The following is a 14,328-nucleotide window of genomic DNA, read 5'->3' on the forward strand; positions in this document are numbered from 1 at the left end:
TGTATAAACGCAACATTCGTTTTAGCAGAGTAGAATAAATTGCATATATTTAACACTTTAAAGGCATTCTGTCGTAACTGTATCAACTGAACTCTCATCTACAGAAAGTGCATTAAGCTTGTTTCCTTTCTCAATGGTCTAACCTACAGTCCATGTGACCGTTTCCCGATGAATGTAAATACGACCAAAAAGTACTCGTAGAAATCATTCTTTTTCTTGTCTTAGCCAAAGCGAGGAGCGCAACATAGAACGAAGATCATTCAAAACGCCAATTTTGTCTTCGTAAAAGATGTCAACTTGGTTTTTGTCCGTATTTCAGAGCCAAAAACTGGATCTTCTGTACACCTGATGTGTACGTGAGTCACCTGAAGAAACCTGATCTTGAGCACACATGGAGGACGTTAACCTGCAAGGCGTCTTGGAAGCCCAGGCAGGGTGCGGGTGCACCTGCGGTAACGCAGCTTCGCGTCTTACTCATGCACGGCCGCATTGTTTTTGATTACCTGAAAATTGTTGAATTCGCATTACGGAACATCAATGTGAACAGTCACAATTTGATAGCTCGAATCCTCGATGACTGGTATGGAATGGCCTGAGGTAACAGCACCATGTGTACAAACGATCTTGATTGAAATTAGTTGGAGGCGTGGCACTTGTGGACGCCCAAAGATATATAACATTGACGTCATCTCGTGATGGTGACTGAGGGGCGTTTCCCATAGAAAGTTAGGGACACTGTATGTCATGAATCGTGGACGAAATGTTGGCTGGAAATTTGCATTAAATTTACAGGTCCCAATTATTTTGTATGAAAATTTTCAAACCAGAACGCAGAATCTTAAGGTTAAGATTTAGTTTTGGAAGGGTCACTCCGTATATCCGACAGAAAGCAGTAGAATATCGAGAAATGTAAAGAAATTATGCTCCTACGATACAAAAATATATTATAGAATTGAAATGAAAGAAACGGAACAAGATCGACTAAATTTTTCTCCTGACCCTGTTTGGACACTGGCATCACTTCTAACAAAACGCGAGGTACTGTAAATGCATTTAAGTTCGCGTGGTTTTTATTTCGCGGTTGGGAGACAATTAAGTGTTCGCTGTGGTCTTAATTTCGCGTTTGAAATAATAGTAGCGCTACAGTCATAGGTGGTGGGCAAAAAGTTTCGCGGTGGTTTTAAGTTAACGCTTAAACTTCACCGCGAAAACCGCGAACATAAAACCACCGCGAACATTTCTGCATTTACAGTAATCCACAATTCCCTGCGAACGACGGGGTACCGTTTCTGAGATGTCTGCCCTATAAACCAAGGAGGTTTACCTAACTAAGCCTTTCAAGATGAGTTTACGTTGAACTTGAGCCATGTTGAATATGGTTTTGCGTGCATCTGTTTCGACTGAAGTTCGTATGTCTTGGCTGTCGTGACGACAATTTGCCTAAGGCATTTTTTTTATACATACTTGGTTTCGGAAGACGGACATGAGTCAAGTTAAGATACTGTGCATGTCACAGGGTTAAAATGTTACTCAATGATCGTATGACGATTCAGACTTGTCATTACCGGCCAAGGATGATACAAAATTGGAACCACACCACTTCCTAATGGAGAAAACGGACGGCTTAAATGTATTTTTCATTTGTTGACATCTATTTTCATGCACACACGAACACACAGACTGGCACACACAGACGACACAAATCACACACACACACACACGCACACACACACACGCACACACACACACACACACACACACACACACACACACACACACACACACACACACACACACACACACACATACATACATACAGAGGTTACAGACGGACACACACACACATACAAACGGACAAACAAACACGTCTCTTTCAAGCCTGTCCTAGACACACATTTACAGTACCGGTGCCCGTTTTATATGAAGAGCGATGTGAAGGTCAACCCGCAAGGTCGTCTGAGCTGCCTGAGAACCAGATGTGGGACATGTCGTGACCTTGAGTAACGTACATGGATTCTTAGACGGTGCCAGGGTACTTGGGAAGGTTGCCAAGTGTAAAACTTTACAGTTTCTTACCCTTTACTCCAACGCTTGGCATTTGCTTGGTGTAAAAAAAAAGGAAAGCAAGAAGTCAACATACATAGATTTACGGAGATAAATGGAAGAAATTGAGAGATAATAAAATCGTAAACAGAAACTCTTGTACACCGAGCCATGCATGCGTTGAAGTTATCAAAGACTGGGTGGTTAGGGTTGGCTTAGAATCTGAAGGTTCTGGGTTCGAACCCCTGGCAGACTCCAGTGTTGTGAACTTGGGAAAGGCACTGTACGCCTATATCCTCACTCGACTCAGGTGACAATGAGTAACTAGCTTCGGTTAGGGATGCCCGATCCGGGATGGGACGTAAAACTGGCGGTGCTTGAGGATTCTTTGAAGAGACCAACACGTCGAACACGTCAAAGAACAGAACACACTTATCACAAAGAGAAGGGTTCCTTAATTTCCCGGTGTGAGTGGTTCAAGACCTTCAGTCCTATGGCCGCACTGTCGCATTGAGGTCCCCTGAGTTAGCGCCAAACCCTTGTGATTTTAGCCCCCGCCAAGAGAGGGTTGGCCCTGCTAAAAGTCCAATAGCTAACCCAGTAGAACGTTTTGCAAGGCCACATGATACGGCAGGCCCTATAACTGACGTTTGCAATATCCATTGTCCTAATAATACAGTAGACAGGTAACATTACACTTCCGGTGGGCTCAGAGTTATACCGGAAGTCAATACAGATCGGTTCACGTTCAAGTATCTTGTTTTGGTAGTAAAAGCTACGATTCTAAGACTGGACTGCCGAAGTGAAGAGAGAAGAGGATCTTGGCGCTACAATAAGTGCGAATTTTATTCTGGCTCAGTGACATCCATGGGAGCGCCAGCTATCTATTCGTACAGCGTAATACAGGCTAGCACCTTAGCCGTGGCGACTAACAAAGGGTGTTTTTGCTTGATATTACATATACTATCCCTTCTTATGTAATATCAAGCAAAAACACCCTTCGTTAGTCGCCACGGCTAGCTAGCACCTATTCTCACATGTGTGTTGCTTTTAAAGTTCTAACTCGGAGTGTCCAGGTCCAAAACTACCAACACATTCATTGGGTACCTGGTGTATTTGGTATCAAAGGTCGTGCTACCTTTGAAAAGTGTTTGTGTTTTCGTAACGTCAACGCTGGGGCATATTTACTTGGTAAATAGCCATTTATACATGAATGTATTGTGGTCGTAGCTACGTGAAATGAAACCCGGAACGCAACGGTTAGGTCTAGCTTATAAAGTCGCTGATTTGAGAAAAAGAAAGTTCTTGTCGACTCTTCATTTAAATTTGGCTTCTTCATTACCTTATATTCCTTTTTTGATAGTTTAATTTGCCTTGCCATAGCTGATAATTAAGCGAATGCCACTTTTTCGGCTCTCCCGGCAACTCAGGACTTCAAAGGAGATTTCGGAAAACAGGTGTCAGAACGCACACAACTGCAAATCTGCTTATTTCTCCTACTCCAGAATTGGGGCGATGGCTATCATTAAAGATTAGAAAAAAACAAAACATTATTTACAATTTACTAAAATAAGAAATATGCCAGGATTCTCGGACATTTTGTCTACATCACCCGGAATATGTTTATTTCTATTCACAGCGTTTTGCTGCCGTTAGTCTCGTTCTCCGGGTTAGCACCAGGTACGCTGAGAACGAGAGCAGACAGCAGGTAAACTTTGCATACTTTGAATGAGCCGAAGAAAAGGCGGAAAAACACCGCAAGAAACGTCATTTTTCATGGTGAGTACTAATCGCCTGTGTGTAAAGACAGAGAGGTATCTTAGACCCATTTGGTCAACTTCTTTGACTATCGTTGTATTTGTAAATTGACGTAAAGTGAGGTACGACGTTTTAGGCTTTAGCTGAGTTCTACGGTAGGGAGGGGGGCGATGTGTTTGTATACGGAAGTAAAAATTATACGTTTTAGCTAAATCAGCAAAATTTATAAATCCATAGTATATTGTATTTATTCATGGTCATTAGATATTAGCTCAGGTGTAAGGATAATTAAAGGACTGATCTTTTCAGTTATAAATTTCTGTATTAGAATTTGTAGTATGAGCTCGAGCACTGAGTTTCAAGTTGAAAATGTTCAGTGACAATTGATATTTTTATAACTGTCTCCTGATTCCAAGTTTGGGTTCGTAAATCTCGATTATAAGTTTCTCAGCAGCTCTGATAGTGAAGTCAATTCTTTGATACTACTGCTGAACCAAAAATGTATAGAAATTAATGCTTTTATGAGGGTCTGCATGCCCTTTTTCGTGAAGCGTTACGAGCGATTTTAATTCACCGTTAATCGTTACCGGCCGCCCTGAATTTACCGTTAAGCGTTATCGGTATATTACTCGTGAAGCGTTACTGGTCGTTTTAATTCCTCGTTAAGCGTTTATTATTTGTCATCCTGAATTCAACGTTAAGCGTTAGTGAGTAAATTCTCGTTACGCAGGAAAAAGCATTTCAGCGGGTCAAGATTTCAAAATTTTCTCCAGGGAGCTCACGGCTCCGGCGAAAATATGTCGGTAGGGCGCCCCCAGCCCCCCACAAAATTTCGTGCTGACACACTTCTATTTTTCATTATGGCAGAAAAGTTTTCTCCTCAAAATTCAGGAACTTTTAATCGTTTCGCGGTTCAAGATTTTAAAATTTTCCCCGGGTGCATGCCGGGCCTCCGTCGAAAAATACTGTCAGGAGGGCGTCGACCCCCAAAACTCCAGCTGAAACTCGTCTGTATTTTTACACAAACAGAGATATCATTAAACTAAACTAACATTACTAGTAATATTTGCCCATCGAAATGCAAGAAATAGCGTTTCAGGGTGTCAAGAATTTTCCCTGGGAGCATGTCGCAGCTCCGGCGAGGTCTGGAGGGCGTGACGCCCCTCAAAAATCAAGCTGAAACTCTTCTGTATTTTTTTTTTTTCAAATAGAGATGTCATTAAACTTAGCTTACTCTTCAGAAAAATTCCCCCCTCAGAATGCAGGAAATAGGGTTTCAGAGGGTCAAGATTTAAAAATTTTCGTCGCGCCTTCGGCGCTCGTCATCGTGATCATGAACACTTCGTCCCACCAATACAAAATTTCCTGTCACCGCCGAACTTAAAGGGTTCGGAGCAGGCGTGCGAGAATGGCATAGCGTAATAGGTCTTGCCACAAGATCAGGACGACTAGTTGCAAAAAAAACGTAATCATGCTGAATTTACCGTTAAGCGTTATCGGCCGGCCTGAATTTACCGTTAAGCGTTATCGGCTGGCCTGAATTAACCGTTGAGCATTGCCAGGACCCCCCCATGCAGACCCTCTTTTATATTATAGCATCTATTCATTGTAGGTTATTCAATCTTCACATAGTAGTAGTAGAGTACAACCATGCTTAATATGATAATGTTTAACATTTATTCCAAAGACAGTCACATTATATAATGTCCTTGATTGATTAAAAAAATATATCAGAAAATGCGAACATTATATTACTAAGAGTAACTGCGAATATTTATTCTATTCGTCCACAGATTTGATCCAATTTCTAACCATCCCAAATGACCTTGGTACTGGTTTCGTGGTGACCTAGATCATATTGATTTTTCTGTCGAGCCGCCCTGTTCATCATGTTACTCCGCATCAGATTATTCTGGAGTCTTATCAGGCGTTAGGCAATTGTCCTTCACAGTCAGGTGGCTTGATTAGTCAAATCCGTGGTTCTTGTACCAATTCTTTAGGCTAAGTACTAATCTTATAAAATGGTAGATGTATTTTTATTACCGTGTGGGCACAAGTTTAGATATGAATTATAAGGTAGGTAGCATAAATCATTATTGAAATTGGACTCTTCCAATATCATATTTGTTCATGAGGAATATGATTTTACATCATCTTGTTATATTATGGTATTGGATGGACCGCTTGTGTGGCCACAAGTTTATGTACAAGGTAGGTAGCATATTACTCATTATTGAAAATGGTCTCAAACACTAGCTATGTACTCGCAAGGAATATGATTTTACATCATCTGGTGATATTACGGATGGATCGGTATTGGTCATAATGTTGAAATTATGTGGGCACAAGTTTACGAGGTAGGTATGATAAATCATTGTTATGTATGTACAGTATCCATTGGTCTCGTGTTGTTGAGATTTTATACTACCAAGGAATATTGTTTTCTATCATCTAACATTATATATTAAATCAGGTGTTATGCCTGATGGACAAATATTGGCCATTTCGTATGAAAGTTATATGGAAAACTGGTTCACAAATGGGAGAAAATTGTATAAGTGCACTGAATTGAATTCACAGGTCAACAGTACAGATTACATTATTACTAGTATGGTAATTCTTTAAAATCAGTGTACAGTCAAAACTGCCCAAGAAGACCACTAAGAGTACAGATTAAATGTAGTCTGTTTGGATATGTGGTCACTATAGACAGCTTACAATTTATATCAATGAGCAAAATATTCTAAGGGACCACCAATAGTGCTCACATTGGCCAGGTGGTCCTTATGTAAAGGTGATTGCTTAAACAGGTTTGACTGTAATTTTCTTAATCAGCATAATTCTATTCTTGTGGTACATTCAGGCACAGGTTCTTAATTAGTTACTTGTGGTCTCGTGGCTGTCATGAGATTGCTCTGTCATCAGCTGATCAGGGATCTATGTAGGATTAGTAGATCACTTCTGTTGATCCACTTACAGTTAAGTGGTTTTACTGAACATCCACATGCACTTGATTAAGCCACACTTTCAGCACCTTGGATGAATAAATGGATGGTTTATATATATTAGAAAAGTACAGTTTAAAATTGTTTATATCTTTATAATTAGCTGTTTTTTCCTTTTTCTTTGGCTGCCTCCCATGGAAGTGAATATTAACTGAAATATGTAGTTTTTTAGTACAATATTAATGCAAAAACAATAGATTGCTCCTTTTGTATGAAACAGATTTCCAATTGTGTTAACTGGTTAAGTTTTGCTATTCTGTTTGATGAGTCATATTTAACACTTTAACAGGCTTTGGATCAACATTATTGCTAGCACACTGAAAAGTGTTTTCTACTTTGACTATGTCATTGCAGGGTCAAGCTAATGTTGGCAAACACCCTTAACTGAAACCATGACACCAAATTGCACCACAGATGCAAAAGCCCATTTTATTACATAGCAGTTGGCAATGAACATATTTTTGGCAACTCTCATTAGTTTATACAATGAATAGTTGATTGTCATAAGACGATATCAAAGTGATGCGAGAAAAGTTATTGATATGTTAAAAGCTATTTATTGGGTCCAACTCATAGACTTAAAGATTTGGCCCAGTTGAGCAACAAAGTACAATAATTGAAATTTGGAATAAGTAAGTAATACAGTTTGTAATTGCAGAAATGTTCGCAGTTTTCGGGGGTAAGCTCTTTGCTGCGAACTTAAAACCATCGCAAAATTTTTGCCCTCACTGCGAACACATGCATTTACAGTATTAGACTGTATTTCAAGCAATACAGAAATTGATTATTCCAATCCCATCCCCTGGTTTTATTGCATGAATCATGTACCAAGTTGATCAATCACGCATATTGAATAATTGATGAGGTCCTTTTAATCAGCCTTAGTTACTGGCATAAAAGACACAATCAATTACCTCTGCAATTCATAAAGGACACACTTGGCTAGATTACTGTAGAACAAGAAATTGTAGGTTCCAAATCTATTTAAGTATTTATAAAAACATCCATTCACATAGTAACTAAGACTGTCACAGTTACCATTTTGTTTGTTTAGATTCAGCTTCCTTAGATTATTTTTGACGGTATTTAAAAATGCATATCTATAATCATACTTTAAATTTGAATATTTCTCTATAATACAGCAAAAATTTTCCAATGTACAGTATGACACAATTTGGATAGAGATCAATGGATTCTGGCATCTCTTCCCTTTTAGGTTTTGCACAGTAAAGATTTATGAAACAAGCCAGTAGCTTTTGGAATGGTTCCCAGAAAACGCAATTTTCTCAGTCACAGAGTCACCAGGAAAGCAGGAGGTATGAATTTGTCTTTTTTAAAACTGCATGATTGGGCAATGGTACTATTAGAAATATTTGGTATGACATTTAATTGACTGTGATTGGCTTGATTGTCATTTATTAGGAATGCCTATATCCCGGGATACTTACTGTAATAATTGTAGTAACTTTTAGTCTTTATAATCATATTATGTAATATTACACATAGTACATAGGCCTGAATGAGCCATGTTTAAGTCCATATCACAATTTGTCAATCTTTCTAATTTGAATCATCACAAGATAGATTTGACTTACTAATATTGTATGGTAATAAGTTGGATCACAACGGACAATTTTACAAAGTAGCAGAAATGCTCAGTTTGTACTCTAGTAGAATTTAAGAAGAAGTTGAATCTGTGAATGTGGCATTGTTGTTAGGGAGTGTCTGCTGTGGATGGAAAGTTCATTAGTGCTCTCCACGCCAACCCGTCACTGCGAGGTTGATGGAACATCTGTTATTCTGGGAGCTGGATAGGAAATGACAGGGGACCTTATGACCTCTAAGTTTATTCAAGCACAAAAAAATCGCGTGTAGGCAGAAAACTAGGCTCACGTATTATAAGCAGATCCCGCAGAATAATATGTTTAACTGTTGTATTTGTAAAGAAAACAAAGATTTTGAGTGTTTCGACATTCTGAGTTTTGATTTCAAAGCTTTAAACGCCATTGCAGGTGGTCTCACATTTCAAGGTTTTTATGTGCCATCTGCCATTTTCGACCTTAAATTTTACCAATAATTAAGATGAGAGCTGAATGATATTCTATAAGGTAGTTAAATGCTTTCAATGTGTTGTTTTTGTTCTGTTGAATGACTTTTAAGTTTGAAATTCTTTGGGTTGGAAGTACGCCAAACAAATGTCACAACAAAAAAATTAAGATCCCCCTCACACCCCAAGTGCAGTTGGTTTCTCCCATTGTGTGAGAGCTGCCTGTAACCCCAAAGGTCAACGACCCGCACTTAATGTACACGACAATTTTAGCTAATCATGTCTACCAGACCATTAACATGATGGAGAGGACTGATATAGACCTCCGATGAATTGAATAACAATGGCGGTGGGTTAAGTCAGTGAATTTGCAGCGGTGTGACAAGATGCTTAGATGCTTAGGTTAGACATAACTTTGTTTTCAGAGATCAGACCAAGTGCAGTTGTTGATGACAACAGTGTAATTATATAAGACCATTTCTTTGTGAACTTGACATTGTAGCTGCTTTGATACATGTAAACGGTATGACACTTTTACCTGACAATGGTTACCCAGGTATAAGCATGTGCACCCGTGTAAGGGGAATTACGTATACTATATATGTATCACTTAGTACGTTGTTGCATAGTTGTCACATTTCGAGTGCCTGATAATGCATAGTTAATTATTTTCACTCAATTACATGTTCTTTTTTATTGTGTTTTTCTCTGCCATTGTTTACAGCAACTGGGTTCTTTTATACATCTGAAGTTGAATATCAAATTTTTATATTTCTAGGAGAGTTGTGTCAATTATTTTTGTTTCTACGAAAGAATTTTACCCCGTTCTTCTCCACACAATGTCAGCAGGGTGACCTATATTTATCGCGAAACTGGGCAATTTTGTTAACGAGCATCCTGTATTTATATTCCTACAGATGACATGAAGGGTTGCTAGGACGTTCGCAATGCAGACCCCGGAAAAACACAGGCAGCTACGGTCTGCCTCGCGGTCACGGGTGGAGTCCGCCAGGCTCGATTCTGTCAGCTCCGATGTCAGTATTATGGACACAGGTATAGCAATCATTGACAACCTTTTGCTCTCTAGTTTCCTTGTTACCTGTACTAGTGATTATCTAGATAATAACTGAGTTTTGACAGTTTGTTTGCTACATTTGCCTTGAATTGTTATGACCTGTACTTCTTTATTGTAGATGAAACAGCTAGCATTGCTATTCTTAGACGTATTGGTTTTCAACAACAAAAATGTCCTTTGATATTTGCTTTACTCAACTTCCTCAAAATGGTATTGCTTCATTTTTGGCCTTGCCTTGCCCCTCCTTGATTACCAATTGTGTATTCCATGCATGCATGCAATGTAAACTCCCTCACACGCTCACTCACTATCTGGTTCAAAGTCTGTTCGTTGTTCCCTGTCGCTCAGGGTTAGATGTGCTTGCACATAGATGTCCTAGCTTGATGGCAGACCGCCAGGTGCTTGTGTCTTGCAGGTCGACACTGCGTCGGTTCTCAGGGGGTGAAAGTATTATTAGACGGCATATAGCCTCAGGCTAATGCCATTCTACTGGATGTTGCTTAGCTATAGGCGTTGTGTGTTACAAGTCAGTCAAGTGCATCGAGGGGTGCAGCAGTCTTTACTCAACGACATGGCAGATCACCAAAACCTCTGCCTGCTTTTTCCTACTACAGGAATCCTACAGTTAAACCACTGTGTTGAATAAAAGTAAGCTGTAGCCATGAACCCTCTGTGTTCTAAATTTGCAGATCTAGATATGGATCCGTTTGCTCAACACTTCTCAGCGCTGCAGGAGGCGGCACTGGTGCCGATGAAGGAAGACTTGGCCGACTGGCTCAACAGGTTACTGGGTATCAACGTCTCTGTGGACAACTTCATGGAGGTGGGAGAAACATAATTCTTCTGAATAGTTCTTGTTTTAATAAAGATTCTTCTATCATCTCTGCGGTGTTTTAAAAGAGATTGCATGATTTTTTAGGATTGACTTACTGAATATGTAAAAACCCTCTCTTCAGTCAAACTCGAAGCGTTGAGCGTAAGGCTGGAGACAAAGCATAATGTTTTTAAACTAATGTTTTGATAGTGCACCATGGCTTTGCAACAGCTTGCTTTATAGCCAAGCACACTGGGTCACTCGATAAGTGTACTGGGTTCTTTTATGTGCAGAGGTATGATCCTAAAGCTTTTGCCTGAAGCAAGTGCGTGGCAGTCCATACATAAGGCCCCTGGCTTAGCATCACCATCCAAAATAACAAATACAATGGATGGCGTTGTGTTGCCGTAACGGTTAGTGTGTTTGGGTTCGAATCCTCTGACATGCCATTAATGTTGTGCCCTTGGGAAAGGCACTTGAAATGAGTTTTCTCACCCTACCTAGGTGTAAAAACGGGTACCTGACTTTGGTTGGGGAGGTAAAAGGCAGTGGAAGGAGAGGGTTGGGCTCCGCTTTCCAATACCCTTAACACAGTGAATAACAACCCGTTGCCCAGTACAACCTCATAAAGGCTATAGAGCTACCTTTTACCTTTAGTCCCTCACTCTGCTTGTAATGTTATGTAGAACAAGATTCAAAACTACAATGTTTTTTCTCAGGTGCTTGAAACTGGAGTTGTGGTGTGCCAGCTCGCCAACTTCATCCAGCAGAAAGCTCAGCAGCAGGCAGCTACAGGGAGAGGTGGAGGAGATTCAACCGTCCCCAAACCCGTCAGGTGCTTCAAGAACGCCAAGACCGGGAGCTTCTTTGCCCGAGACAACGCAGCCAACTTCCTGACCTGGTGCCGTAACTTAGGCGTATCGGAGGCTTGTATGTTTGAGTCGGAAGGGCTGGTGCTACAGAAGCAGCCGAAGGAGGTGTGCCTGTGTCTGATGGAGCTGGCGAGGCTAGCCAGTCACAAGTACGGGATCGACCCCCCGGGACTGATACAGCTGGAGAAGGAGATAGAGCAGGAGGAGGTGAAGGAAGTGGTGGTACCCAGGAAGACGTCAGCGCCGAGATCGCCCAAGAAGAAACAGAAGACAGCAGGATCGCTGGATGATGAAGTATGTGTGAGAGATGATGTTTCTTGGTGCCATTACTATCATGATTATTACAATCATACATTGAATTACAAGTATTTTACCTGCAATCTTCCATCAACGAGATTATGCTGAGATGTTTGGCCTTTTTAGTTTTATAACTTATCCTTTGTTTGTTAACATGTATGAACTTGTATATGTGGTAAGAGTGACCTCCATGGCCAGGCCTTCAAAACAACTTTTGAATGAAACACTCAATACCATACACTGTCAGACAATTTGCTTCTAATGTTTCTCATTGTGAAACTGGATTGAAATCTGGAGTGCCAAAAATGAAGCAACCTTTTGATAACATTAGGATATATTTGTAACTATCAGACTAAGTACATAGTTACGTTATGATTGTAACTATTTGTAAGTTGGTTTCTTTTTTCTCTCATAGGTACAGCGGATATCTGGTGCCTGCCAGTGTCACAACACTCCGTTCAGTTTGGAGAGGTTGTCGGAAGGACGGTACCGTATTGGCGACAAGATCGTGTTCATCCGCATGCTACGCGGTCGTCACGTGATGGTGCGTGTCGGCGGGGGCTGGGACACGCTCCAGCACTACCTGATGAAACACGACCCGTGCAAGATGATCATCGTTGGGCGGGACGGCACGCATCTCGCCTCGGCGCCGGGAGCGCACGTACAGAGTATGACTCCTGACAAACTGATACGTGACGGCTTTCTCTTCTGTAGGGCAAACTACAAAACACCCAGCAAATAGTGCAGCTAAAAAGTGTGCTTAGAAAGTCTCAGATGTTTACCAAACATTGCAACACCTATAGACTTTAGAAGTCATGAAGGAAAAGAAATAAGGCTTCCTTACATCCATTCCATGCAGTTTAAACAGCAAATTTAAAGAGACTCCTTTTGGCAAGTAATGCACTATGCAGATTACTATTCTGAACCATAAATTTTATTTCTTTGGGTAGATATGGTTGTGACATTATAGCACTGTCTAACTTACATATGCTATATGCAGTTAACATATCTGATGTTCTAATGATGACTTAGATAACATTAATATATACTGTCATTACTAGTACTGTTTTATGTTGTGTTCTTTGTCACTGTAACTCATACTTTACTTTCTTCGTTTTGTCATCCGTTGCATGCACAAAAGATGAGGTAATTAGGACACGTGAAAAGCCATGTTTAAGTAAAAGATTATCATTATTTTCAGAAGATGATCCATTTCACATGCAGTTTTCAGGCATTGGGTGATTTTTGTATAACTTTCACATCCATTTATTTGGGGGCCAATAGTCTTGTTCATCTCCTTCCTGTGTTCATGTGTAAATGTTTAGAAACATAGTTGGCTGTCATAATCATTAGATTTATATCATTGCCTAGGTTAGGCTAAAGTATTCACGTACCAGTCAAAGTATTTTTGGAGTTGATATCAGTAGGTATGTCCGTGACAGTTCTTGATATTTTTTAAGACTTCTCCTAGAGACACATGTCCTTTGTAATAGGAGTAATTTCAAGCAATATATCTTAGGTAGCAATGTATATACTAGAAACAAACAAGGTGCAAACCTTAGTAGGAAGGTATCTTTCAGTATTGTAAGCAATCTATGGGTGCCTAGTTGTACAAAATTGATTAACTGTTAGTCTGGTGAAATAGGGGTTAAGTAATATCAGGGATAAACCAGTAGAAATTATGGAGGAAAGGTACAGACAGGAATGATTGATTATACCCGTCACATAGTTGAAAAGTTTTGGCCAAATTTGCAGATCGCATTGAAGGTTCCTAAATTTCTAAATAGCCAGAGTTGAGTGTACTATATTTTTCACCTGAAAATCTAACGTTACACTATGACATTGAACAGAGCTTGGTGACCTGTGAATATTGGTCAATCTCTCAAAATTGCACAATGATCGAGAGAACGCTGGGCGAAATACTGCCGAAAATGTTATTTAGAGCTCGTAGACATCGTCATCGGATCAATTTTTTCTGCTGTGTGACGGGTATTAGAAGGACAATGGAGAGAGTTGTGTTCGGATGACAGGTACAGTCCGTCTACAATCTTTACTGGTCGATTCCTTAAGTAAAATTCACAGTGCCATAAGTCATGTAAGTAAAGAAGTAAGAACTAGAAAGGCAACATTTGCGAGCAAATACAGCATGTTTAGCCATACTCCTCGCCATGCAAAAAATGGACTCTCCCCAAATAACAATGGACCATTCTAAAATACTTGCACTAAAAAAATGAATCACCCCAGTCCAAAACTGAGTCTTCCAGTAGCACCTCAACACAATATGGACCAGTCCACAACCATATCCACTAATTGATTAACACTTCTGCTAAAGAATGGACTTTTTCATAATCATTCCAGCTCAAAATTGAAAGAAATAATTAAAGAATCCTCCCCTTGCAAGAATGGGATATTCCGTG

At 40.0% G+C, this 14,328-nt stretch overlaps 1 protein-coding gene across 2 annotated transcripts; it reads left to right on the forward strand.

Moving 5' to 3' along the window:
* Window positions 1–3,657: 3,657 nt before the first annotated feature.
* On the forward strand, window positions 3,658–14,025 carry LOC136448114 (growth arrest-specific protein 2-like). 2 transcript variants are annotated; one of them, XM_066447262.1, is made up of 5 exons: window positions 3,658–3,822; window positions 9,771–9,906; window positions 10,618–10,751; window positions 11,462–11,908; window positions 12,327–14,025. In XM_066447262.1, the coding sequence occupies exons 2-5, from the start codon at window positions 9,801–9,803 to the stop codon at window positions 12,651–12,653; spliced, it is 1,014 nt and encodes a 337-aa protein (XP_066303359.1). In that variant the 5' UTR covers window positions 3,658–3,822; window positions 9,771–9,800; the 3' UTR covers window positions 12,654–14,025. The 2 variants fall into 2 exon arrangements, with proteins under 2 accessions (XP_066303359.1, XP_066303367.1); XM_066447270.1 differs by lacking the exon at window positions 3,658–3,822 and adding an exon at window positions 9,046–9,202.
* Window positions 14,026–14,328: the final 303 nt, after the last annotated feature.

Source organism: Branchiostoma lanceolatum, chromosome 1 (assembly GCF_035083965.1).
Source record: "Branchiostoma lanceolatum isolate klBraLanc5 chromosome 1, klBraLanc5.hap2, whole genome shotgun sequence".
Taxonomy (NCBI): Eukaryota; Metazoa; Chordata; class Leptocardii; order Amphioxiformes; family Branchiostomatidae; genus Branchiostoma; species Branchiostoma lanceolatum.

Bases quoted from the DNA above. Each gene is read 5' to 3' on its own strand.
- LOC136448114 (XM_066447262.1), top strand. From the start codon at position 9,801: ATGCAGACCCCGGAAAAACACAGGCAGCTACGGTCTGCCTCGCGGTCA. The intron at 9,907-10,617 runs GTATAGCAATCA...CTAAATTTGCAG, and splicing joins TGTCAGTATTATGGACACAG to ATCTAGATATGGATCCGTTT. The intron at 11,909-12,326 runs GTATGTGTGAGA...TTTCTCTCATAG, and splicing joins CAGGATCGCTGGATGATGAA to GTACAGCGGATATCTGGTGC.